Source organism: Schistocerca gregaria, chromosome 1, assembly GCF_023897955.1.
Source record: "Schistocerca gregaria isolate iqSchGreg1 chromosome 1, iqSchGreg1.2, whole genome shotgun sequence".
In the NCBI taxonomy this organism is placed as follows: domain Eukaryota; kingdom Metazoa; phylum Arthropoda; class Insecta; order Orthoptera; family Acrididae; genus Schistocerca; species Schistocerca gregaria.
Genome location: NC_064920.1, coordinates 1,101,269,664 through 1,101,295,516, shown reverse-complemented (window position 1 = coordinate 1,101,295,516; position 25,853 = coordinate 1,101,269,664). Strand labels below are relative to the sequence as shown.

At 40.2% G+C, this 25,853-nt stretch overlaps 1 protein-coding gene across 1 annotated transcript in view; it reads right to left on the bottom strand.

Annotated features, from left to right (window-relative positions):
- The window catches only part of LOC126282460 (arginase, hepatic), a 74,171-nt gene that overhangs the window by 28,907 nt on the left and 19,411 nt on the right, over window positions 1–25,853 (bottom strand). The window contains exons 3-4 of the mRNA XM_049982119.1: window positions 20,780–20,886; window positions 4,273–4,547 (exon numbers count right to left, since the gene is read on the bottom strand). Coding sequence (XP_049838076.1) covers window positions 4,273–4,547; window positions 20,780–20,886 — 382 coding nt within the window. The remainder of the gene's footprint in view (window positions 1–4,272; window positions 4,548–20,779; window positions 20,887–25,853) is intronic.

The window sequence follows — 25,853 nt, the reverse complement described above, 5'->3', positions numbered from 1 at the left end:
ATATACTGTGAGGTTACTGTGAGGATCCCTAGATCCTTAAATAGATGTCTGCAGGATGACCGTGGGTGGGCTCCAGCAATTATTCTGATTACACGTTTTTGTGCAATGAATACTTTTCTACTCAACGATGAATTACCCCAGAATATGATGCCATACGAAAGCAGTGAATGAAAGTAGGCATAGTAAGCTAATTTACTGAGATTCTTATCACCAAAATTTGCAATAACCCTAATAGCATACGTAGCTGAACTCAGACGTTTCAGCAGACCATCAATGTGTTGCTTCCAGTTTAACCTCTCATCAATGGACACACCTAAAAATTTTGAAAATTCTACCTTAGCTACAGACTTCTGTTCAAATTCTATATTTATTACTGGAGTTTTGCCATTTACTGTACGGAACTGTATATACTGTGTTTTATCAAAATTTAAAGAGAGTCCGTTTGCTGAGAACCACTTAATAATTTTGTGAAAAACATCATTTACAATTACATCACTTAGTTCTTGGTTTTTGGATGTTATTACTATACTTGTATCATCAGCAAAAAGAACTAACTTTGCATCTTCATCAATGTGGAATGGTAAGTCATTAATGTATATCAAGAACAGTAAAGGACCTAAGACCGAACCCTGTGGGACCCCGTGCTTGATAGCACCCCAGTTTGAGGAATCAGCTGTTTTAACATTACACGAACCACTTATTTCAACTTTCTGCATTCTTCCAGTTAAGTATGAATTAAACCATTTGTGCACTGCCCCACTCAAACCATAATGATTTAGCTTATCTAAAAGAATTCCATGATTTACACAATCAAAGGCCTTTGAGAGATCACAAAAAATACCAATGGGTGATGTCCGGTTATTCAGAGCATTTAATATTTGATCAGTGAAAGCATATATAGCATTTTCTGTTGAAAAGCCTTTCTGAAAACCAAACTGACATTTTGTTAGTACTTTATTTTTACAAATATGGGAGGCTACTCTTGAATACATTACTTTCTCAAAAATTTTTGATAGAGCTGTCAGAAGAGAGATTGGGCGGTAGTTGTTGACATCCGACATATCCCCCTTTTTATGCAATGGTTTTACAATGGCATATTTCAGTCTATCAGGGAAAACACCCTGCTCCAAAGAGCTATTACATACGTGGCTGAGAATTCTACTTATCTGTGGGGAACAAGCTTTAAGTACTTTGCTGGAAATGCCATCAATTCCGTAAGAGCTTTTACTTTTCAGTGAGTTTATTATTTTACTGATTTCAGAGGGAGAGGTTGGTGGAATTACAGCTGTTTCAAACTGTGCAGGTATGGCCTCTTCTATTAATAGCCTTGCCTCTTCTAGTGAAGATCTAGATCCTATTTTCTCCACAACATTTAAAAAATGATTATTCAAAATAATTTCAATTTCTGATTGTTTGTTAGTGCACTTGTCATTCAATTTTATTGCACTAAAGTCTTCCTGTGCTCTTGGTTGCCCTGTTTCCCTTTCAATAATATTCCAAATTGCTTTAATTTTATTATCAGAGTTACTGATCTCAGACATGATACACATGCTTCTGGACTTTTTAATAACTTTTCTTAGTACCGCACAATAGTTTTTATAATATTGAACAATTTCGGGGTCAGTACTCCATCTTGCTGTTAGATACAGTTCTCTTTTGCGGTTGCAAGATATTCTTATTCCTTTAGTTAGCCAAGGTTTTTTATATGTTTTCTTGGAATTATGTTTAACTATTTTCTTGGGAAAACAATTTTCAAATACCCTTAAAAATGTATTGTGAAATAAGTTATATTTCAAGTTTGCATCGGGTTCCTTATACACTTCATCCCAGTCTAGCTGCTGTAGGCTTTCCCTAAAGTTTGCAATATTTATATTGTTAATTGAACGCACTGCTTTGAAAGTCTGATTTATTATACTGCATGGAGCTATGTCATGTACTGTAACAAGCTGTGCACTATGATCTGAAAGACCATTCTCAACAGGATAAGCATTTATGTCCTTAAACTTATCTTGGTCTATAAAAAAGTTATCTATCAATGTACTGCTGTTCTTTGTTATCCGAGTAGGAAAATCAATGACGGAGCTCAAATTGAAAGAACTGAGTAATACTAAAAGGTCATTCTTCCTATTACACTCTTTCAGGGAATCAACATTGAAATCCCCACAAATGATAATTTGCTTCCCCCTGTCTGACAGATAGCACAACAAAGCATCCAAGTTTTCCAGAAATAGCTGGAAATTCCCTGAGGGGGACCTATACACTGTTACAATTATGAAAGTGCCATCCTTTAGTTTAAGTTCAGTGGCACATGCTTCCATATGTTGCTCTACACAAAATTTTTTAGTTTCTAAATTTTTTGCACTGTGGAAGCTTTTGACATATATGGCAACTCCTCCTCTCATCATATTATCTCTACTTACATGTGCAGCTAATTTGTACCCATTGATGCTAACCTTTTGCATATCAGTGACAATGTGATGCTCAGACAGGCATAGTACATCTATTACATTCTCAGTTTCTATATCTTCTAAACAAAGCAGAAGCTCATCAATTTTATTGTTCAATCCCCCAATATTTTGATGAAATATACTAACATTTTTCATTTTACTTTTGCAACTATCTTGAACTTTTTTGACATCTTTAGTACTTGCATGGCTGAGTTTCCCACTTGACACTGATCTTACACTAAAAAAGAGTTTCCACCATGAGATGTAGTTCCTCCCCCCTTTAAATTTCCTGCTATCAGCCCAGCCAGTTTACCCTTCCCTTTCCTGTTGAGGTGTAGGCCATGTCTAGTATAGTCCCACCTACAGAGTGAATCAACACGAACCACACCAATGTGTGACCCCGCATCAGATCCAAGTAGCCGTTCCAACTCCAAATTAACTCTCCTGACAGAAGAGGTCAAATGAGGTCGGTCATGGCGCTCCAGAACCGACACAAACCCAACACTGGTATGATTCGATGCCGATGCAATATTTGCCAGGTCACACTCTATGCTGTACCCCGGATCTCTGTCAATACTGTTGCCCGGCCCACCCACAATAACCACGGTGTCTTCCTTAGTAAAACCTTTACATAGTGAACCTAAATCCTCTGTAACCTGCCCAAGTTCAGCACTAGGTTTGAAAAAACTTGTGACCTGGTAATCCAACCCTAATTCATCCTGCAGAAGTTGGCCCACACCCCTAGCATGCGAACTACCTAGCAACAAGACTTTCTTTCTCTTTGCAGACTTCCCTACATTCTTAATCAATTTGCTGCTGAAAGCTTGTTGAGCCCTGTGTACTTCTACTTCTGTGAGAGGCTCATCAGTTTCTGACTGAGGCAACAGGTCAAACCTATTTTGTACATTAATAACAAAGCGGTCAGAAGAATTTCTTGGCCTGTTCCTCATGCCTGTTGCCACTTCCCACCCCTGTTTACCCTTCTCCCCCCTTAACCTGCCCAGTTCTCGCCTAGCCTCATCTAACTCAGCCTGAAGGGCAGCAATTTTCCCCTCCTGTTCCACAATCTTCCTATCTCTACTGCATAGCCTACAGAACCACTGATGAGTCTCGCTCATTTTCCCAATTCCCACGCCACTACAGTCGCCCCAATGAAAAAAGTTACTACATCCATCACACCAGACCCCGGAGCTAACGATCCTACGGCACGTCAGGCACTTTACACTCATGGTACAAATCTATTTTAGTGACAGAAAGACAATTAAGTTACCGGAAAACAATGAAAATACGTGTACGAAAAATTAGGCCTACTCGCGACTATGTAAACAGTGGTTCAGAAGTTTTTTACTGGAAATTACTTAAGAGATGACGATACTCTACAGATATAAATGGGCAGCAAACGTATTTAGCACACTAAACTATCAGTAAATGCACTTAAGATTGCGGTATGAAGTTTAATCTGAAAACTCAAAAGTTCGGCCTGGCCGCGATATGTAAACAAAATGAACTTTACGTGATTACTGTGAAAATACGCGAGTAAGACAAAAACCTTTAATGGTATGCTTGCAGAGCACTATAATTAACGTAATAAATTAGTTTAAAGTGTTAAAAAACAGTTTATTACTACTTAAATTACTTATCTTGTACAAGAGCTGTGACTCAGACGTCCGTGTAGCAGGCGCAGGGCTACAAACACATCCATGCCCGAGGCAGGATTCGAAACCTACAAAGTTTCCTTGCTCACTTGTGAGAGACAGGCAGAAGTTCAAATCATTTCTCACAAAAATCTTAAAACTTACACACATTAAAAATTATAAATACGTACTTGGGCACCAACCACTCCATTGCAGGCAAGTCTGGAAGCCATGTCTCGGCAATCTCTTTGAGTAAAAGAGCAACAGGCATGCCATGTGCATTTCCTGATGGGCTTGTTGACATTGTGTTAATGTCTGCATGGGCATCAATCCATAGTATAATTGGTAGCTTATCTCCCAGTCCATTAACACTGCCAGTGATGGAGCCAGCAGTAATCGAATGGTCCCCACCAATTGTGAGGCACATGTGACCACTCGACACAATTTCCCGCACATGGTTTGATACCTGTTGTCAAAACAATACTTGCACAAACATGACACCGTCTGTTTGTGAACATGTATAGTAGAAAATTCAGTACAGATTACTATGGATACAACACATCTTTCGAGACAAAAATTTGTGAAATAGTAAAAAAAAATTAACTTCATTTTCTTACAGTTCTTACACTATGGGATAGTTGGGAGTGGGGGAGGAAATACAGAAGTGGGGCAATGTAGTCAGCCAGGAAATGTAGGTGATGCATGTATGAAGGTATTGTATCAATTAGCCCTGTTGTGAACGGCTGAAAGCAAGGGGAAATTACAGCCGTAATCTTTCCCGAGGGCATGCAGCTTTACTGTATGATTAAATGATGATGGCGTCCTCTTGGGTAAAATATTCCGGAGGTAAAATAGTCCCCCATTCGGATCTCCGGGCGGGGACTACTCAAGAGGATGTAGTTATCAGGAGAAAGAAAAGTGGCGTTCTACGGATCGGAGTGTGGAATGTCAGATCCCTTAATCGGGCAGGTAGGATAGAAAATTTAAAAAGGGAAATGGATAGGTTACATTTAGATATAGTGGGAATTAGTGAAGTGCGGTGGCAGGAGGAACAAGACTTTTGGTCAGGTGACTACAGGGTTATAAACACAAAATCAAATAGGGGTAATGCAGGAGTAGGTTTAATAATGAATAGGAAAATAGGAATGCGGGTAAGCTACTACAAACAGCATAGTGAACACATTATTGTGGCCAAGGTAGATACGAAGCCCACACCTACTACAGTAGTACAAGTTTATATGCCAACTAGCTCCGCAGATGATGAAGAAATTGAAGAAATGAATGATCAAATAAAACAAATAATTCAGATAGTGAAGGGTGACGAAAATTTAATAGTCATGGGTGACTGGAATTCGGTAGTAGGAAAAGGGAGAGAAGGAAACGTAGTAGGTGAATATGGACTGGGGCAAAGAAATGAAAGAGGAAGCCGCCTGGTAGAATTTTGCACAGAGCACAACTTAATCATAGCTAACACTTGGTTCAAGAACCATAAAAGAAGGCTGTATGCATGGAAGAAGCCTGGAGATACTGACAGGTTTCAGATAGATTATATAATGGTAAGACAGAGATTTAGGAGCCAGGTTTTAAATTGTAAGACATTTCCAGGGACAGATGTGGACTCTGACCACAATCTATTGGTTATGACCTGTAGATTAAAACTAAAGAAACTGCAAAAAGGTGGGAATTTAAGGAGATGGGACCTGGATAAACTAAAAGAACCAGAGGTTGTACAGAGTTTCAGGGAGAGCATAAGGGAGCAATTGACAGGAATGGGGGGAAGAAATACAGTAGAAGAAGAATGGGTAGCTTTGAGGGATGAAGTAGTGAAGGCAGCAGAGGATCAAGTAGGTAAAAAGATGAAGGCTAGTAGAAATCCTTGGGTAACAGAGGAAATATTGAATTTAATTGATGAAAGGAGAAAATATAAAAATGCAGTAAATGAAGCAGGCAAAAAGGAATACAAACGTCTCAAAAATGAGATCGACAGGAAGTGCAAAATGGCTAAGCAGGGATGGCTAGAGGACAAATGTAAGGATGTAGAGGCTTTTCTCACTAGGGGTAAGATAGATGCTGCCTACAGGAAAATTAAAGAGACCTTTGAAGATAAGGGAACCACTTGTATGAACATCAAGTGCTCAGATGGAAACCCAGTTCTAAGCAAAGAAGGGAAAGCAGAAAGGTGGAAGGAGTATATAGAGGATCTATACAAGGACAATGTACTGGAGGGCAATATTATGGAAATTGAAGAGGATGTAGATGAAGATTAAATGGGAGATACGATACTGCGTGAAGAGTTTGACAGAGCACTGAAAGACGTGAGTCGAAACAACGCCCCCGAAGTAGACAACATTCCATTGGAACTACTGACTGCCTTGGGAGAGCCAGTCCTGACAAAACTCTACCATCTGGTGAGCAAGATGTATGAGACAGGCGAAATACCCTCAGATTTCAAGAAGAATATAATAATTCCTATCCCAAAGAAAGCAGATGTTGACAGATGTGAAAATTAACGAACTATCAGTTTAATAAGTCACAGCTGCAAAATACTAATGCGAGTTCTTTACAGACAAATGGAAAAACTAGTAGAAGCCGAACTCGGGGAAGATCAGTTTGGATTCCGTAGAAATGTTGGAACACGTGAGCCAATACTGTCCCTACGACTTGTCTTACAAGCTAGATTAAGGAAGAGCAAACCTACATTTCTAGCATTTGTAGACTTAGAGAAAGATTTTGACAATGTTGATTGGAATACTCTCTTTCAAATTCTGAAGGTAGCAGGGGTAAAATACAGGGAGCGAAAGGCTATTTACAATTTGTACAGAAACCAGATGGCAGTTATAAGAGTCGAGGGTCATGAAAGGGAAGCAGTGGTTGGGAAGGGAGTGAGACAGGGTTGTAGTCTCTCCCCAATGTTATTCAATCTGTATATTGAGCAAGCAGTGAAGGAAACAAAAGAAAAATTCGGAGTAGGTATTAAAATCCATGGAGAAGAAATAAAAATGTTGAGGTTCGCCGATGAGATCGTAATTCTGTCAGAGACCGCAAAGGACTTGGAAGAGCAGTTGAATGGAATGGATAGTGTCTTGAAAGGAGCATATTAGATGAACATCAACAAAAGCAAAACGAGGATAATGGAATGTAGTCGAATTAAGTCGGGTGATGCTGAGGGAATTAGATTAGGAAATGAGACACTTAAAGTAGTAAAGGAGTTTTGCTATTTGGGGAGCAAAATAACTGATGATGGTCGAAGTAGAGAGGATATAAAATGTAGACTGGCAATGGCAAGGAGAGCGTTTCTGAAGAAGAGAAATTTGTTAACATCGAGTATAGATTTAAGTGTCAGGAAGTCATTTCTGAAACTATTTGTATGGAGTGTAGCCATGTATGGAAGTGAAACATGGACGATAACTAGTTTGGACAAGAAAAGAATAGAAGCTTTCGAAATGTGGTGCTACAGAAGAATGCTGAAGATTAGATGGGTAGATCACATAACTAATGAGGAAGTATTGAATAGGATTGGAGAGAAGAGAAGTTTGCGGCACAACTTGACCAGAAGAAGGGATCTGTTGGTAGGGCATGTTCTGAGGCATCAAGGGATCACCAATTTAGTATTAGAGGGCAGTGTGGAGGGTAAAAATCATAGAGGGAGACAGAGATGAATACACTAAGCAGATTCAGAAGGATGTAGGTTGCAGTAGGTACTGGGAGATGCAGAAGCTTGCACAGGATAGAGTAGCCTGGAGAGCTGCACCAAACCAGTCTCAGGACTGAAGACCACAACAACAACAGCCCTGTTCAAAGCTCAGCACCATTTTCAATCCTATTTTATGTACCCAATGATTACTCAATGCCTTATGCCTCAATTATACAGAAGTGGTTACCGTAACTCTTTCCACAACATGGAGTCTTCTTCCCAGGACTTGACAGTTTGAAATTGATTTTACAAATGTTTTCAAGCAATTACCTGATGTTCTTTGTAGCTGCTAACAATACAAACCTTCAAAACTAGTATGTATGCAACAGGTTACATATTACAGACATTGCTACAGATTGTGATGCAATTTTGTACATGGGTTTCAGAAAACTGGAAGTATTTTCCAGAATGTATACTGTTAACTGCGAGAAAAAGGGTGGGCATTATTTGCTGGTTAATGGTATATATAAGTAAAGCTGAAGCAAAACTCTAAGATGAGAAAAGGGGAATTTCCAAAGAAGAAGCACTCCTGATCTTTTTGAAAAATGTAGATCAGAACAAGGATTTTTGTACCAATGGTAAAGTGTCAGTGAAATACTTATTATCAACCACAACACTACTATCTGTGTAACTTTTGACAGGTCTTCAGACTGCTGCTTCCATCCCATGTGATAGCTGCATTCTGGACCGAGCTGCCAGAGTTGGCGGTCATGTGTGCATGAGTGTGTGTATGAATGATGCATGTTTTTCTTTTGCTGGTGAAAGTTATGGCCGAAAGCTTTGTGTAAGTGTCTCCGTAAGTGTCTTAATTGTGCCTGTCTGCAACTTGACGTGCCTTCTTTACACATTGTTGGTATTCCTACCTGGAGTTTCAACTACTCAATTTCATTTAAAATGTAACACCATGTATCTCAAAAATAATATTATGGATCTAAAAAGAAAAGAAGTTGTTGTTGTTGTTGTTGTTATGGTCTTCAGTCCAGAGACTAGTTTGATGCAGCTCTCCATGCCACCCTATCCTGTACAAGCTGCTTCATCTCTGAGGAACTACTGCAACCAACATCCTTCTGTATCTGCTTAGTGTATTCATCCCTTGGTCTTCCTTTACGACTTTTACCCTCCATGCTTCCCTCCAACACTAAACTAGTGATCCCTTGATGCCTCAGAACATGTCCAACCAACCGATCCCTTCGTCTAGTCAAGTTGCGCCACAAATTCCTCTTATCCCCAATTCTATTCATTAGTTACATGATCTACCCATCTAATCTTCAACAGTCGTCTGTAGCACCACATTTTGAATGCTTCTATTCTCTTCTTGTCTAAACTATTTATCATCCATGTTTCACTTCCATACATGGCTGCACTCCGTACAAATACTTTTGGAAAAGACTTGCTGACACTTAAACCTATACTCGGTGTTAACAAATTTCTCTTCTTCAGAAATGCTTTCAGTATCTCCCAGAAAAGGCTTGATTAAAATCAAAATTTAACTGCTTACAAATAAGAAGATTTTTTTAAAATCTTTATGCTAATAACTTTTTTTTCACTGTGCATGGCTTCCTACTATTATGGGTTGTCCATAATTGTTATGGATTTATCATCTTGAGTATGGAATTATGGAAAGTTACTAAATATTACAAAATACACCTTTTTCAATTTGGTGTTTTGTGAAACTGGTAAAAGTAGTGTTTATATTTCACTAATCACATGGAACTAAAATGTTTTATAGATTGCAATGATTTCCTTCCCAAGTAGGTAGAAAATCTGTCTATGAATGATTTCATCACCCTGGCTTATTAAAGTAAATTACTTTGAGTGCCGATGAAAATTTTTTGTTCCCATAGAGTAAGCTCAAATATTAAGAGGGTTGCCCAGAAAGTAATGCACTGCATCTCCCCCCTCCCCACCCCCCCTCAGCGGAAAACAATGCTATGAGTGCAAAATATTTTGTATGTATAATCTGAAGTCTCCTGAGCGAGCACGCCAAGTTTCAGTTACTTCTGACAGATGGCGTAGCTGCAGGACAGTTTAAAACTGGTATCTGTAGGTGATGCATGTTACAAGCAATATGCCGTCATTGAATTTCAACTGCAGAGAAATAAATTGTGGGGAATATTGAAAAATCGCTTCTGTAAAGTCTGTGGAGCACCTGCTGTCGAGAGAAGTACTGTTAGTCGCTGGGCATGGGGGGGTGAGGTCATCAGAAGGCGGTTCGGTAGGGCTCCATGATTTGCAGTGGTCAGGCAGATCATCCACAGCTGTCACATCTGACATGTTGCAGAGAGCTGATGTTGTCATTCACGAGGACAGATGCATTATGACTCGGAAGTTGGAAGACATTTTGAGGACGATGAGGAGGTGATTCACACAAAGAAGCACTGGCTCTGCCGCCAGGACAAGGATTGGTACTAACAGGGCATACACCCAGGGTCAGCACAAGGCACATGTGAAAAATGTGCCGCACGGGGTGGCACTTTCCAAGGCGAGGCAAATCTGCCCCCCCCCCCCCCCCCCCCCGCCCCCTCTTTTTAAGGACAAATTCAACATTCATGCCAAAGAGGGTATTCGAAACTAAACCTCGGAGGGAAAGGCTTTGGGAAATGTGGCATGGTGCCTCGACTACCTGCCGGCTGCCCCTGTTGAACAAGGGGAGGGAGGAGGACTAATTTCTTTCTTGCCACAGTGGCAGCACCATCGTGTTTACGCCGGAGGAACAGAGACGAGAAGCAGTCTAGCGTACACGCCAGTATTCTTATGAGTGGAGTGCTGCCAGCCTGTTACGTGCCGTGCGTTTAGTCATAACTAATTTTACAGAAGATGAAATCTAATTTGGAAATTCGAAACCAAAGTTCGATACTGAGCTTACATTTTAAGCCTGAAGCAGTTATGCTAATCCCTTCAATGGCAGTTTCCGCGTGTATTATTCTTCCCACATTATGGAAAAAAAAAGGTTGAACATTACTACAGCCAAACATGTCCAAAACCTACAATGGCTAGAAGTATTCCGAATGGGTAAATACACTGTGAGTAATTACAAGGGATAAAGAATTGCTAATAAGCCTGGCATAAGTTGGGTTTCGACGTATTTTTGAAAATTTTTGCTATCTGTTTCTGAGTGATAGTCGGACGTTTTGGTTTTCGAGCCATAAAACACCTGTCTCCGCCTACATGAACAGTAAACTCTGACTGACACTTTTGTCTGACGATACTATTTGCACACTATCGCTTTGCCAACATTTATTTTGCTGTATAACGCGTGTGAATCCATGTGTAATCTTAGTAAACTACTGGTCGCTTTGATTCTGATGGAAACCTGAGAAAGTATGGTCTTTTAGCAACAATGCCCTCTCGTCCGCAACAAAACAAAATTGTTCAAATGGCTCTGAGCACTAGGGGAGTTAACATCTGAGGTCATCAGTCACCTAGAACTTAGAACTACTTAAACCTAACTAACCTAAGGACATCAAACACATCCATGCCTGAGGCAGGATTCGAACCTGCAACCGTAGCGGTCGCACAGTTCCAGACTGGAGCGCCTAGAACCACTTGGCCACAACAGCCGGCCCACAAAACAAAACGTTAAGTCTGACACCTTCTAAAACGAAAATCCAGGGACAGAACATTGCTTCTAAGGGTTTCCTTGCTAGCTTTGAATCTCATTTCTGTTTGACAAAAGTTGTGCAGTTTTGCAAAGTTTGTATTTCTTTCTATTGTTTGTAATGCCATAGAAATTGCTGCCTGATAATACATTTATCCATATCATCCATCACATACTTATTGTGACCTTCTTGCTTCTTCTTGTTCTTCTTCTTCTTGGGCACTAGTTTAACCGTAGCCTCGCTGTACCTTGTCACGTGACCTAGTTCCTGGCACGGCCACATCACCACTTCACCTTTCCAGGCCAGAGGTATTATTATATTCTCTACAATGAAAACAACAGAATTCGTTTCGGTAGTTGCCGAGGGGGGTCAAGATTGGTCAGAAGCACTTTCATTGCGTTTTGTACAAACAGAAGAATTGCTGGGTCCGAATTTCCTACAACTTGGGATGCAATAGGTAAGTGCTTTTCATATAATGTACAATTAGTATTGCGATTGCACGTTCCTCACAAGTTAGAATTTTTCTATTTCTAGATTTCAAAATAGGAAAATTTATTTTTCTTATGATCTGTTACTTCAAAAATTGGCAAGTCGGCAAATAAGCACGCGTCGTCCCAATAGCTAGAATGAAAATAAAATGAAGAAAGGTGAAGTGATACAGCAAAGACTAATTTGTTACCCCTTATACCATAACCAGACACGAAAGAAGTGACACGTGGAAATTACGAGAGATGCCGAGTGTCAGTTCTTTGAAATGAACAACCACAGTGCTGTGAGTTAATCTATTTCGACTAGCATTAGTACCCATCAATACTCAGGTGTGTATTTATTGCATTACTATGTTACTGCATCTCCTTATTCTTCCTCTCTCCATTGTCTTCCGCCCCACTCTTCAACCATTTAACGAGTGTCTGTAGTGAAATTCGGCCTGAAATTCAATCTCACACGGCTCAGTTCTTATGACTTCATCTCCTGAACAGTATATCCTAAACTAATATAATTTTCGTTTATGTGCAGCGGAATATCAGGAAATTGTCTGCCTAGTGTGTTGCAAATAAAGTTAGTACACTGACATAAACAGTTAGTTTCAAGTAATCGTTCTTTACAGGCTGGATCGAAACATGTCCAACGGTAGAAAAAGACTGGCAGTGAACATAGGAAAAGAAGGGCACTGAAGGAAGATGACGATAAGAAGCAAAAGGATGCACTACGGCAATATTTCAAGCCAAAGAGAGAACGATCTAGCAGCGGCAAGGGTAGAAAAATAGATCCTGAAAGTACAGAAACTAGTGGAGCTACTGCAGCTACATCTTTATCTTCAGGACATGACCAGAAAGTTGATGAACACAGTACTGCGACCATTGCATACAGTAGCAATGCTGATGGTGGGCCATCCACAACATATTCAACAGACCTCGCCTGAACTCAAGACTTGCTTTGTGAGGAAAGCTCCGAGACTGAAACATCAGGCAGACTGAAATTAGGCAACCCGATGCAGAAAATACTGGAGGAACATCAGCCGAGGTACTCACCACCAGAGAAGGGATTGAAGGCAAGCCTAAACTGGATGACACAATTAACTCAGATCCCGGAATATTGCCAGAAATTATTACTGACTGCATTCGAATGACTTTTGTCATGCAAGGTCCTCCCGAGTGTATTAAGGAAGCTGAAGAATGTCTTAAAAACGTGAACAACCGACGTTTCAGCCCTGTGCACTACAGCTATTCTTTGAAGAATTTACAAGAAACAGATCGACATTGGTTGGTGAACTCAAAGAGCAAGGATGCTGTGTTCTGTTTTTGTTGCAAACTTCTTTCGTCATCTACAGTAAAAATTGTAAAGAACAGTATAAGGGAATGGCGACAGGTTGCTTCATATCTCGAAAGCCACGAGAAGTCTACCAACCATTTGAATTCACATAAAAAGTGGATCGCGTTTTCTGAGAGACTGAAAAAGTTAGAAACTGTCGACGCCCATCATCAAAGGCTTCTGAATACTGAAAGCGAACATGGGAAAAATATTCTTGAGCGCTTAATAGCAATAATTCATTTCCTGAGTCGGCAATGTCTGCCTTTGAGAGGAAGTACAGGTACAATCTTTCAGCCTGACAAGGAAACTTCTTGAAACTCATTGAATTATTCGGAAATTTCGACACTGTGATGATGGAGCACCTGCACAGAACAAAGCAATGTGAGAACAATGGTCATCATTATCTTGGAAAAGAAACACAGAATGAAATAATTCATGTTATTGGATCATCTATAACCGACAACATTCTATTAATGATGAAATCTGCAAAGTATTACAGTATAATTCTGGACTGCACACCAGATATTTGAAAAGTTGAGCACATGACAGATGCGGTACGTTTCATACTGGAGACAAGACTCGACGGGGTATACAATGTCCGAATTCGGGAGCATTTCCTGGGATTTCTTCCAGTGCCTGATTCTTCAAGCTCCACTTTGATGCAGGTCGTACTCAAGTTCTTGGAAGATTAAAAAAATCCTATTATGTAATATAAGAGGGTAAGGATACAACAATGGAGCAAACATGAAAGGAAAGAAGTCTAGTCTCCAGAAAAGAATTTCAGATATGAACGAGAGAGCATTTTATGTACCATGTAGCAGCCACTCACTGAATCTGTTTGTGAACAATGCCGCTATGTCTTCTAAATATGCTGTTTCCATGTTTTCGACAGTGAAGAGCTTGTATGACTTCTTCTCGTCTTCCATTCGACGTTGGGATGTCTGGAAGAAGTATCTGCCTAACCTGTCGCTGAAGCCACTGAGCGGTACTAGGTGGGGAAGTCGCACCGATGCACTTACTCCACTGAGGTTTCAAATTGGAGACGTTTATGATGCACTGGTTCAGATACCAGAAGATTTTGATGGCATGACCGCTCACGAAGCAACGTCACTTGCGAATCAAATAAAAAATTACACCTTTCTCACTTCTCTGGTAATCTGGTATGACGTTCTGCTTAACATCAGTGTAGTCAGCAAGACCCTCCAGACCAGTGACATAAGTGTTTCTGAGACCATGGAAATGTTTGAAAAAACGAAAGCATATTTTGAGATCTGCAGAACAGAAGAAAAGTTTGTGTCTTTCTTGACAGATTCCAAAGAATTGGCTACAGAATTAGAGCTAGAAGATCTGACATTACCATGGATAAGCATTTCCCGGCGACGAAGTAAGAAGCCAATACACTTTACCTATGAAGGAAGGGATGAGACAATAGATGACACAACAAAATATTGCAAGATTGAATTCTACTATTATCTTTTAGATATAGTAACCACATCTTTGGATGACAGCTTCAATCATCTGAAATCTCATTGTGATTATTTCGATTTTCTCTACGACATTGGTGAGCTAAGGAATGCACCTCCTGACAGACTGGACACAAAGTGTAGAAACCTGCAGCAATTTTGCACTGGAGTTGAGGAAGAACAAAAACTGCTTTCAACATTGTTGAAACCTGGAATAGGTCCAAAAGAGACTCTGAAGTTTATAGGAAGACATAATTTTTGCCTTAATGTTAACATTGCTCTGAGAATTCTCCTAACACTCCCAGTGACAGTTGTGAGTGGAGAGGGGGTTTCTCAAAACTGAAATTGATAAAGACATACCTTTGATCAACGATGAGCCTAACTCATTTGAATGATCTTGCAACAATATCGATTGAGCATGAACTTGCAGAGGACTTAAATTACACAGATCATGTGAAAGAGTTTGCACAAGCAAAAGCCAGGAAGGTTGGATTTGTCTAGTATTTCTTTAAATTTTTGTATTATGTTCAGTGTCTTGGTTATTTACTGTGTTGTTTCTTATTTTGATCAACATTAAATAGTTATTGTAAATATTATTATTCAATCCAAATTATTGTTAAATTGTAAATATATTTTGTTTTCCATTGAATACATTATCTGTTCACAACTATAGAAAAATGTTTGTTTATGTTAACTGTAAGTTCATGCCGCGCGGGATTAGCCGAGCGGCCTAAGGCGCTGTAGTCATGGACTGTGCAGCTGATCCCATCAGAGGTTCGAGTCCTCCCTTGGGCATGGGTGTGCGTGTTTGTCCTTAGGATAATTTAGGTTAAGTAGTGTGTAAGCTTAGGGACTGATGACCTTAGCAGTTAAGTCCCGTAAGATTTCACACACATTTGAACATTTTTGTAAATGCACAAGACTTATTAAAATTAGCTTCAATCAGGTTTGACTCCATTTTTGAGCTGGTGCCCAGCAACTGTTTTGTACAAATCTGTAGAGAATGTCACCAATCAGTCGCAATTTTTGTTTTTATTTTCCAGATCTACATAGATTTCGGGATGGTGTGACTATTCTCAATGCTCTGAGTTATGTTTAGATCTATACCGGCATGCTGAACGTAACTGTCAACATGACAGTTTAGATGTATGCAAGTATTAAAAGCTTTGACACTGGCCACTCAGTGGCAGAAGCCTAGGTAGATCTGAAAAGTAAAAATAAAAATTGCAATTGATTGCTGACATTTCCTACAGATTTGTTTAAACAAAATTTCACAAATGTTTTGTAACAAAATGGGGGGAGGGGGGGGGGGGGGCAATTTAGCAGCTTGCACGGGACAGCACCAGCCCTGCATACACCCCTTGTTTCATGATGGAGGAAAACCATACAAGGGGTTGGAGATTACAAGGAAAATTAAGGTGTGCAGCTAAAACGCTATTCTTTTGTGTGTGTAATTTTCATTATGTTCAATAAAGAATTGCCGAAGAAAAAAAAAATGTGGTGCATTACTTTATGGGCAATCCTCCTAGGGATAAAACCGATTTTAACTGTGTGAGGTAACAATTTCATAGCATTCATCTGTAAGCTTTTGCAGTTTTTTAACCAGGTGATGAAACAACGTGCACAGTTCATCTATTTACCCATACTTAATATCACATACCACGATGATGCACATTTTTATAGTAATGATCGTCTCCTTTAATATTTTGCAAATTGTGCTAAGAGTAAATTATTAAAAACTGATGAAAATTTTTGGTAATTTTTTGACATTATCCATGTTTGGTAGTTTTATTTGTCATTTCAGAATTCAAAAACACTGAGTATATTGTGTGAACACCTAAGGATTCTTTTATTTGTTTTGTCAAAAATGCAAAAATTAGAGTTTTTCTGTTCCTTGAGTAGTGTATTGATTTTGTAGCATTTTAAAATTACAGACAACGTTTCTGAAGCATCGTTGATGTTTACTAAACTAATTTTTAGCCTTTCCCCACTCAACTTGATCTTTTCATTTAAAATTGCTTTCATTCCTGGAAAAATCTTCTTTATTTATTTTCAGAAAGTATCTGGAATACCTAACTCATGCTTCCAATTTTTTAAATTTTCCAGGGGAGGGCTTCCAGACCAGCATCCACATTTGCTATGTTATTACTGACAGTCTCTTCTCAATGTTGATAGCTATGACTTTGTAAGAGCAATATCAAATTCCAATGAACTATCCTAATACTGATAGTAAATGCACGACTTCTGATGTGGTTTGGCCACTATTTACTTGTAATTACATAAGTATTGTACAATTTATGGCCTTTCTACTGTTCTTAATTAAAAAATTAATTATAGGAGGAGTAATATGTTCACAATAAGTTAAAAATAGAATGTGTGTGAGAAAAGTATGAGCCTAATTTATGTACCAAAGATAAAAAAATAAATAAAAATGAAATTTGTCTCCTTCGGCAGCTATATATTGGCGGAGTTGTTATTTCCAGTCTTTGTAGCAATGCTGAAAGGACTAAACTGGTAGGGCCTTTAACATGTCAGTCATGTTCTTTTGAATGTTCTCCAGAGCCCCAAAATGGTGTTCTTTTAAGAAATTTGTCAATTTTGGGAAAAGAAAAAAAGCCACAAGGACTCAGATCAGGTCAATGGAGTGGTAGTGAAATAGTAGAAATGCCTTTCTAGATAAAAAAAATCCCATGATGGAAATGACCTTGTGACATGGGTGTTATCATGGTGGAGCATCCATTTGTCTGCAATATCCAGTATCACTCAATTCACTATTTTCCTGAGCATTTCAAGGACACCTTCGTAAAACACTTGAGTGATAGTTTGTCCCTGAGAAACAATTTCCTTGTGCACAATACCTCTGTTGTCAAAAAAGTAAATCAGCACTGTACTTATGTGTCATTTGCCCATTCAAGCTTTTTTTGTTCGAGGAGACGTCTCAGTGTGCCACTCCTCACTTTGCCACACTGTCCACTCTCATAGTCAAAAATCCAGGATTCATCAACTGAACCATTTGTGGTCATTAGCAATCCTCTCAGGAAGATCAATGCACATATTTCGTCAGATGTCCTTCCACTCAGTTGTGAGGTTTTTCGGCACCATTTCGGCACAAAACTTTTGCATGTGCAAATATTTTCTCAAAACTTGACGTACGGTGAAAGTGTTTAAGTTTAACAGGTCACCCATCATCCTTATTACTAAACATTGGTCTGATCTCACAAGAACATGTACACATACAACATTTTTTTGGTTTTTGAAGTTGAAGGTCTCCCACAGTGAAGCTTATCTTCGGTGTGATCTGGGCCTCCCAAAAATGATTTGTGCCAGTGAAACTTGATGGCATAATGTTGCTCTATAGTCTGCTTTCCATTTTCATAGCACACAACAAAAACACAACTTCGCTGTTGGTTCACACAAAAAACATGTGGTGGTTGTAAGGGAAGTGAAACTCTGACTAAGCATGTAGAAGGGATGAAGAAACCTGTCTACACAATCAGAACAACACCGTGTTGCCAGATTGCTTCTGGTGTTGTCAGTCTCATAACCTTTCTCACAAACCTCCCTAAGTACATAATTGCGCAGAAAATTGCACTGGAGTAATTAGCACCTTTAATTCTTTGATTTTTCTTAAAAAAATTATATTACCGAAGCACTACTTCTTTTATCAGCTCTAGATTGGAAAGCATCTGCATCTTATTTCTGATTCTGAACTTCTTTCTGGACCTGAAGAGCACCTCTCAAAATGGCCTGGTCAAGTGTTGATTCCTGAAAGTCTTTCTTCTGTAAGGCAACCATAAGTCTCCATTACCTTCAGAGACCAGTTTATTACCTGCCATAAGTTTTCCTGTTCCTGTTGTCCTTTTTATTTAAGTATTTCTTCACACCATGAATCCTTCATTTTCCATGCTGGAAATTTTTGTTGCATTTCTTCTTCTTCTCATGCTCTTTTTTCCTCTTCATTAGTTGTTTTGCTTTTCTTCCTTCTTTCTTCTTCTATGTGGTTATGGGATTTCTCATTCACATACTGCTCCAAAGAAAGCACCTCTTTTGTTGTAGGGACTTTTGCTGGTTTGTTGTCACAAAGTGTCACTGTGTTTTTTACTATCATTAATTTACAGTTTTTCTGAGACTGATGCCCAGTCCTCTGTAAGATATCTACTTAGCACAGAAAGACTCCATTTAACTTCAGCATTCCTGTGAGAGAGAGCACTCCCAAGCATTACTAGTTTATGCAAAGAATAGTTTGCTGAATTTAATGGGCTTTTAAGTTTACCAGCAATATACTCTGATGTTGATTTACCAATGATGGCTCACAATTTTATTTTGAGCTGCTAACTAATAGCCAACCACAGTTTCTTAGGCCTTTGCACCAGCAATTTTTGTTGTTTCATCAAAGCATAGTGAATAATATGCATTATGCATGTCATCCGGCAGCTGCTTTTTAAAATAATGTTCTGGGGGTTCAGTAAGAATGTATGGAATTCAATACAATTTATTTTTCTACAGGAAACAATTTACTCTTTTACACACACACACACACACACACACACACACACACACACAACACAACACAATACACACTGCTATCAAGCTGTGTAAATCACCTCAGTATGCATAATAAGTGACTAGAAAGACTTCTAAGAAGAAAAACTAACTAAAGTGACTACAGGTGACAAAACTGACTTGCTGGCAGCACTGTATTTTATTATGTACGTCATCTTCACTTTTTCTGTCTGACGATATCATAACCCCCAGATACTCACAAGTCTTACATCCTTTTATGTTGCTGGCTCCTGCCCCCAGATCCCCAAATCTTAAGATAAGTGGTTTTTGTCCTGCTGATTGTGATGTTCTGTTCACGGCAGCCAGAGACAGTAGTCACATCTGTGAGAGCTCCATTTTTGTGCTTACATTGCCTGTTTTGGAAGAAGGCCAAATCTTATGTGTTTAGTACTCTTTAGCTTGTCTGTGACCCAAATCTGCTCTGTGGTGAGTAGCAGTCTATCCTTCTCATAATATTATCATCGTTTCATCCTGAATCTTAAACTGTTTAGTAACTGTGAAGTCCTGTCTTTATGTTCCTCTTTTAAGTTCCAAAAAATGTATTCATTATCATCCTTGTCTCTTGTTACAATGTCTTGGTCATCAGCAAAGAGGAGTGTGTACATGATTTCACCCCTCAATCCCCCACAGGGATTCCCAAGTCTTCACATCTGCTCCTCTAGACTTTAAGTGCTTCCAAGATCTCTAGATCTACATACTTGTCGGCTGCTCCATGTAGCTTTTAAATAGCATCGGTGCTATAGCACACATGTGGCAAATCCTTTTGTAACAGTAAACTCCAGTGATGCTGACTTTTGTAGTCTGACAGCCCTCACACAGTCTATATGGAACTGTTCAGTTGCTTTGATGTAAGTAGTTGACTCACCACTAGTCTTCATACTTGCCCACATATTATTTTATAGGCCTTCTCCAAGTCCACAAAGATTAAAACTTGGTATGTTTGCTGGTAAATGTATTCTTGATGTAGATTGCCGAAATACATACAAACAAATGCACAACACTGCCTGAACATGCCATGAAGGCCCAATGGTACCAACCGGTGACTTTGATGTCCTCAACGTTTAGGTGCCACCATATGCAGATACAGGGGAGCAAGTGGTCAGAACACTGCTCTCCCGGCCACTGTCAGTGTTTGCAACCAGTGTTGCTGCTTTTCAATCGAGCAACTCCTCTGTTGGTCTCACAAGGGCTGACGCACCCTGCTTGCCAATAGCACTCAGCAGACCTGGATGGTGAGCCATCCAAGTGCTAGCTAAGCCTGACAGCACTTTACTTTGCTGATCTATTGGGAACCATAATAACCACTGAGGCAAGGCCGTTGGCTGCCTAAATACATATACCTGTTGAAACATCAAGCTATCCTTCAAAATGAAATTTTTGCAGAAACTCAACAGAAATAAAACGTTTCATTACAACTTTTCAGGCTGACAAGGAAATATATGGGACCACAAAACTGACAAAGTGTGCCCCTTAGCAATAGTATAAGCAGTAAAATACAGTGTGAAGTACATGACAGAGGAAACTATGCCAGAGCAAGACAACAATATTTTTTAGAATGAATTCTTACCTCCTTTTGGCAAGCAGCTACATGAGCAATGTTGTGGTAGTTCTCCAGAGGTGGCAAATTAGGTATGGGCTCATAAACTACGTCACCAACATCCTGAACATTCAAATCTGTGAAAATTTTAAAGAAAACCTTCTCTTAAATATATTTACACATGAATACAAAATCCATGCAAAACAAATGAAATGTTCAACATTAAAGAAAGACACTCATCGATATGATCAGACTGTTCAGCAGAGGAAATTGCCATCAATTGAAGAGAAACTAGCACTGCATACAGGTTGTTTCCTTGTTTTTGGACAAAAAACTTCTGTTTCAGCAACTAATTAGGAGAATGGAGGAAAAGAGTTACTGTGTGCGATAGTGAAAAAGAAAAGTAACTTATAAAAAAAATATTAGAGCATTAATTAAGTAAAAGACACTACTGACAAGACTGACACTCATATGAAGAGGAAAAGTATGGAGCTGCTATTGGAAATATGGACCACTCCCAAAACTAATGACAAATGAGAAAAGAAGTCGTGAAATATGAGAAATAATATCATGGCCCCACACCTTTTTAGCACTTCCAGCTTCTCTAACACCTCTGACAAGTGCCATTGACACTAGAGGCATGCCAGAAAACTCACTTGAAGTTTTAAAAGTGCTTTACATTGCCCTCATATTTAGCAGCATTCAGTCCCAGCAAACACTTGTCACTGATGTTCAGATTGTGGCACTGGTGCAATCCTTTCCAATAAATATGCTGGTGGCACGAAACAGTCCATTGTATTCGTGGCACAGCAAAATTATTTACAAACCATGAAAGGGATGTTGACTTTCACATACGATGTCAAGAAGTTTCACAAATGTCTTCCTGGTACTAGGTTTCTCTTCATCACTGATCACAAGCCCCTCATTTTACTATTCGGTCCCTACTCAAAACTTTGTGATAAGATGGTGCAGAGGCTGAAATGGTGAGCATTGTTGATTAATAACTGTAATAACTGTAACTAGACCACACAGCATGGAAACACATACGCTCTTTCCGGAGAGTTGGCTGTAACAGCTGCCATGTTTATCATTATGACACATGCTTAAGACAACCGATGGTGTCTTATTGTTAGCCACAGATAAATATGAATGGTGGGTGGTAATTCCACCCTTGCTCCACCTCCACATACTACAGCTCATCTACACTGCAGATAGGGGAATGTGCAAACTGAAGGCAACAGAGCACCGATATGTGCACTGGCCGGGTATTGACACCACCACAGAACATATTTTTCAGAACTGCCAGGCCTTTGCCCAAAGAATCAGCCCCTGCACAGCATTCCAACTCATGGCATGCTCTGACCACTCCCAGCTTAGAGTGCATACTGATTTTGCCAGGCCATTATGAGAAGCAACATGGTTCATAAATGGCTTTCACCACCACTGCAACTATCATCCATGCCTTCTCTATATTTGCAACATAGGGGGCACACAATGGTTTCTGACAATGGCTCTTAATTCAAAGCATCTCCATTTTATAAATGGAATGGTACTGAAAATGTGCTGTATAGCTCGCTTGCAACTTAAAAACTGCCTTAGGTTAACCCTCTGTTTAGCAGCGTACAAACTCGGGGACCGTCTGTTCGTTCCCAGTTTCTGTGTCAGCACCTGTGCCAGTGATCACTAACTGTGCTCTACCTATGCCGAGTAGGATAAGAAAGAATACACACAGCCCACCTAAATGTACAAGTCAGTGAGAGGAAGGAAATATAATGGTTAAAAGAAACAGGAAAACAAAAAACTGGGAGGCATTCAACAGACTGCACATCTAACCTGACTCCCTCAGCATCCAATTTGGAAGCCGAGTACGCAGTCATCACCTCCAAAGTGCAAAATGTGCAAGATTATGATGACAGCCAACACCAGGTTAGCAGTCACCAGCTTCCTTGCAAAATACCGACGCATCCCACACATAGACATAGTTTGGCCAACATTTTACACAGACACAGACTGGATACCCTCTTTCAGGAGCTGCACCCAACTCAGAAAGCCCCACTAAGGACACACACACAGCCTTATTATTACTTGAGATCCTGTGTATGGATGCACACTTTTGGCAATAACCCATGGCTTTGCAGCTAGCAAATGTTTTAAGTTGCAGCCATCGAAGAACACAGTCCGGCATCGTAATACGTTTGGGCTGTAATTATATGTAGCCTCCCACTCCCCCTTGGCAGACAATGGACCATGCCTCATGCATCCACGACAGTGACAAGCCTTCCCAAGAATCTGCCTGCCACATCTCCAACCTCTGGCAACATTTTAGGTGCCTACATTGGTTGACAATGACTAGTAATTGAAACCGATCGAGGTGGAACTGCCTGTAGTTCCAAAGCCATTTCTGGTTCCCACCAGCATCAGAGACAACCCTCTCATCAAACATTTGACAAAGGTTGAGCATTTTTGGACTGAAGTGCCCTCGGAGGCTGAACTGTCGCCCCAATCTGAATCATAGCCAACACTCAAGTCTTTGTAGCCAGTACCAAGCAGTGCCCCAGAAACTGTTGATTAGCCAGTACTTCCACAGGCAGTGCTGTCATCTATGATGAGGAAATACCACAGAAGCCCTGGGCAGGGATTCCGACACCTCTCTCTCCCCCCTTCCTAAATGAAGTCACCCGAATCTAGGCCATCTCTGGCCCTACATGGCAATTAAAGGGGGGAGGGGTTTAATACCTGACAGTGATTTGGATTCCTGGTCCAGCCCAAGTATTCATATAGAGGCAAGGTCAGGGATAATCTGGGTTTATATCACAGCCACAGTGTGCACCTGTGGAGGGCACCACTACTGCAGTAGGGGTATCTACATCTACATGATTACTCTGCAATTCACATTTAAATGCTTGGCAGAGGGTTCATCGAACCACAATCATACTATCTCTCTCCCTAACAGTGCGCAGGAAAAACAAACACCTAAACCTTTCTGTTCGAGCTCTGATTTCTATTATTTTATTTTCATGATCATTCCTACCTATGTAGGTTGGGCTCAACAAAATATTTTCGCATTCAGAAGAGAAAGTTGGTGACTGAAATTTCGTAAATAGATCTCGCCGCGACGAAAAACATCTTTGCTTTAATGACTTCCATCCCAACTCGCGTATCATATCTGCCACACTCTCTCCCCTATTACGTGATAATACAAAATGAGCTGCCCTTTTTTGCACCCTTTCGATGTCCTCCGTCAATCCCACCTGGTAAGGATCCCACATCACGCAGCAATATTCTAACAGAGGACGAACGAGTGTAGTGTAAGCTGTCTCTTTAGTAGACTTGTTGCATCTTCTAAGTGTCCTGCCAATGAAACGCAACCTTTGGCTCGCCTTCCTCACAGTATTTTCTATGTGGTCTTTCCAAGTGAAGTTGTTCGTAATTTAACACCCAGGTACTCAGTTGAATTGACAGCCTTGGGAATTGTACTATTTATCGAGTAATCGAATTACAATGGATTTCTTTTAGAACTCATGTGGATCACCTCACACTTTTTGTTATTTAACGTCAACTGCCACCTGCCGCACCATACAACAATCTTTTCTAAATCACTTTGCACACTTACTACAACTTTTGCTATGCACTGTATGTTGATCCGGGTTATCCATTCATTTCGTGAACTCTGCTGTCATTGACCACAGGGACCACCAGTCTGTTCTCAGACTCCACAACAGCACCTATAAACTGTGTTCCACCTACGCTGAGGATGATAGAAAAGAATACTCACAGGCCATTTAAAAAGCACAATTTGGTTAGGTGGAGGCAAGATAACAGTTAAAAGAAATATGAAAATGAAAAATGAAAGACAATTGGAGGACTGATCATATACAAGATGAGTGGGTGGTTTGAAAGAGGGAGGAAGGGACCAAACTACAAGGTCATTGGTCCCTTATTCATAATAAAACAATGCCACAAGTGTAAGAATAAAACAGATGAGACATATAACACAAAACGGAAAGAAAGGAAAAACCACAAGAACGAAGGAAAGGCAACGAACGCTAAAAGGAACAAAAGAGGACAAGAAAATAACAGAGAGATGCTAGAAACAAAAGAGAGTAAAACAAGAAAGCAGATTACAGTGGCTGGCCAATCATGAGAATAAAGAGGAAAAGCCAGGCACTTTGCAACACATTGAAACCTCCACCCTAAAAGCACTAGGGTGGAGGACAAAGAGGGGCAAAGGACATGTGCTAAAACTTAGATCAAATGATAAAACCCACCCTCATGAATAAAATGTAAAACTACATCAACCGATGAGGCGTTGTCAGATAAAATTAGTGGCAACGAGTCCGGTAACCGAAGATTTCGTCGCAGGGCAGTTAAAGTGGGACAGTGCACAATAATATGGGCCACTGTCAACCAGGTGCCACACCAACACTGAGGTGGGTCTTCAACGCGCAAGAGGTAACCGTGGATCACCCAAGTGTGGCAAATGCAGAGCCAGCAGAGGACAACTGAGTCCCTGCAAGAGACCCACTTGGAAGACTTCGACACATTCATTGTCTCCTTAATGACACACAGTTTGTTGTGTGTACTGTTATGCCATTCCATATCCCAAAGCTGAAAAACCCTGCAGGGTAAGTCAGAACGCAGGTCAGGTTCAGAGACGCTCATCTCCAGAAGCAGTTTACGCATAGCCTGTTTGGCCAGCCTCTCGGAAAGTTCGTTGCCTGGGATACCCACGTGTTCTGGGGTCCACACAAACACTACTGAACGACAGGACAGGTCCAGGGCACAGATGGACTCTTGGATGGACGCCACCAAAGGATAGTGAGGGTAGCACTGGTCGACGATAGCTTGTAGGCTGCTCAAGGACTCAGTACACAGAAGAAACGATTCACTGCAGCCATCAGGCAATGAATGCTGTTCAATATGGCCTCTGTGGACAAAGGCGAAGCCAACATTACCATCAGCCATCAAGCTGTCGGTGTAAACCACTTCAGAGCCCCGGAACTCTTCAAGAATCGAGAGGAAGTGACAGTGGAGAGCCACTGGGTTAACAGAGTCCTTAGGGCCACACAAACGGTCCAGGCAAAGATTCGACCTACAGCTACAC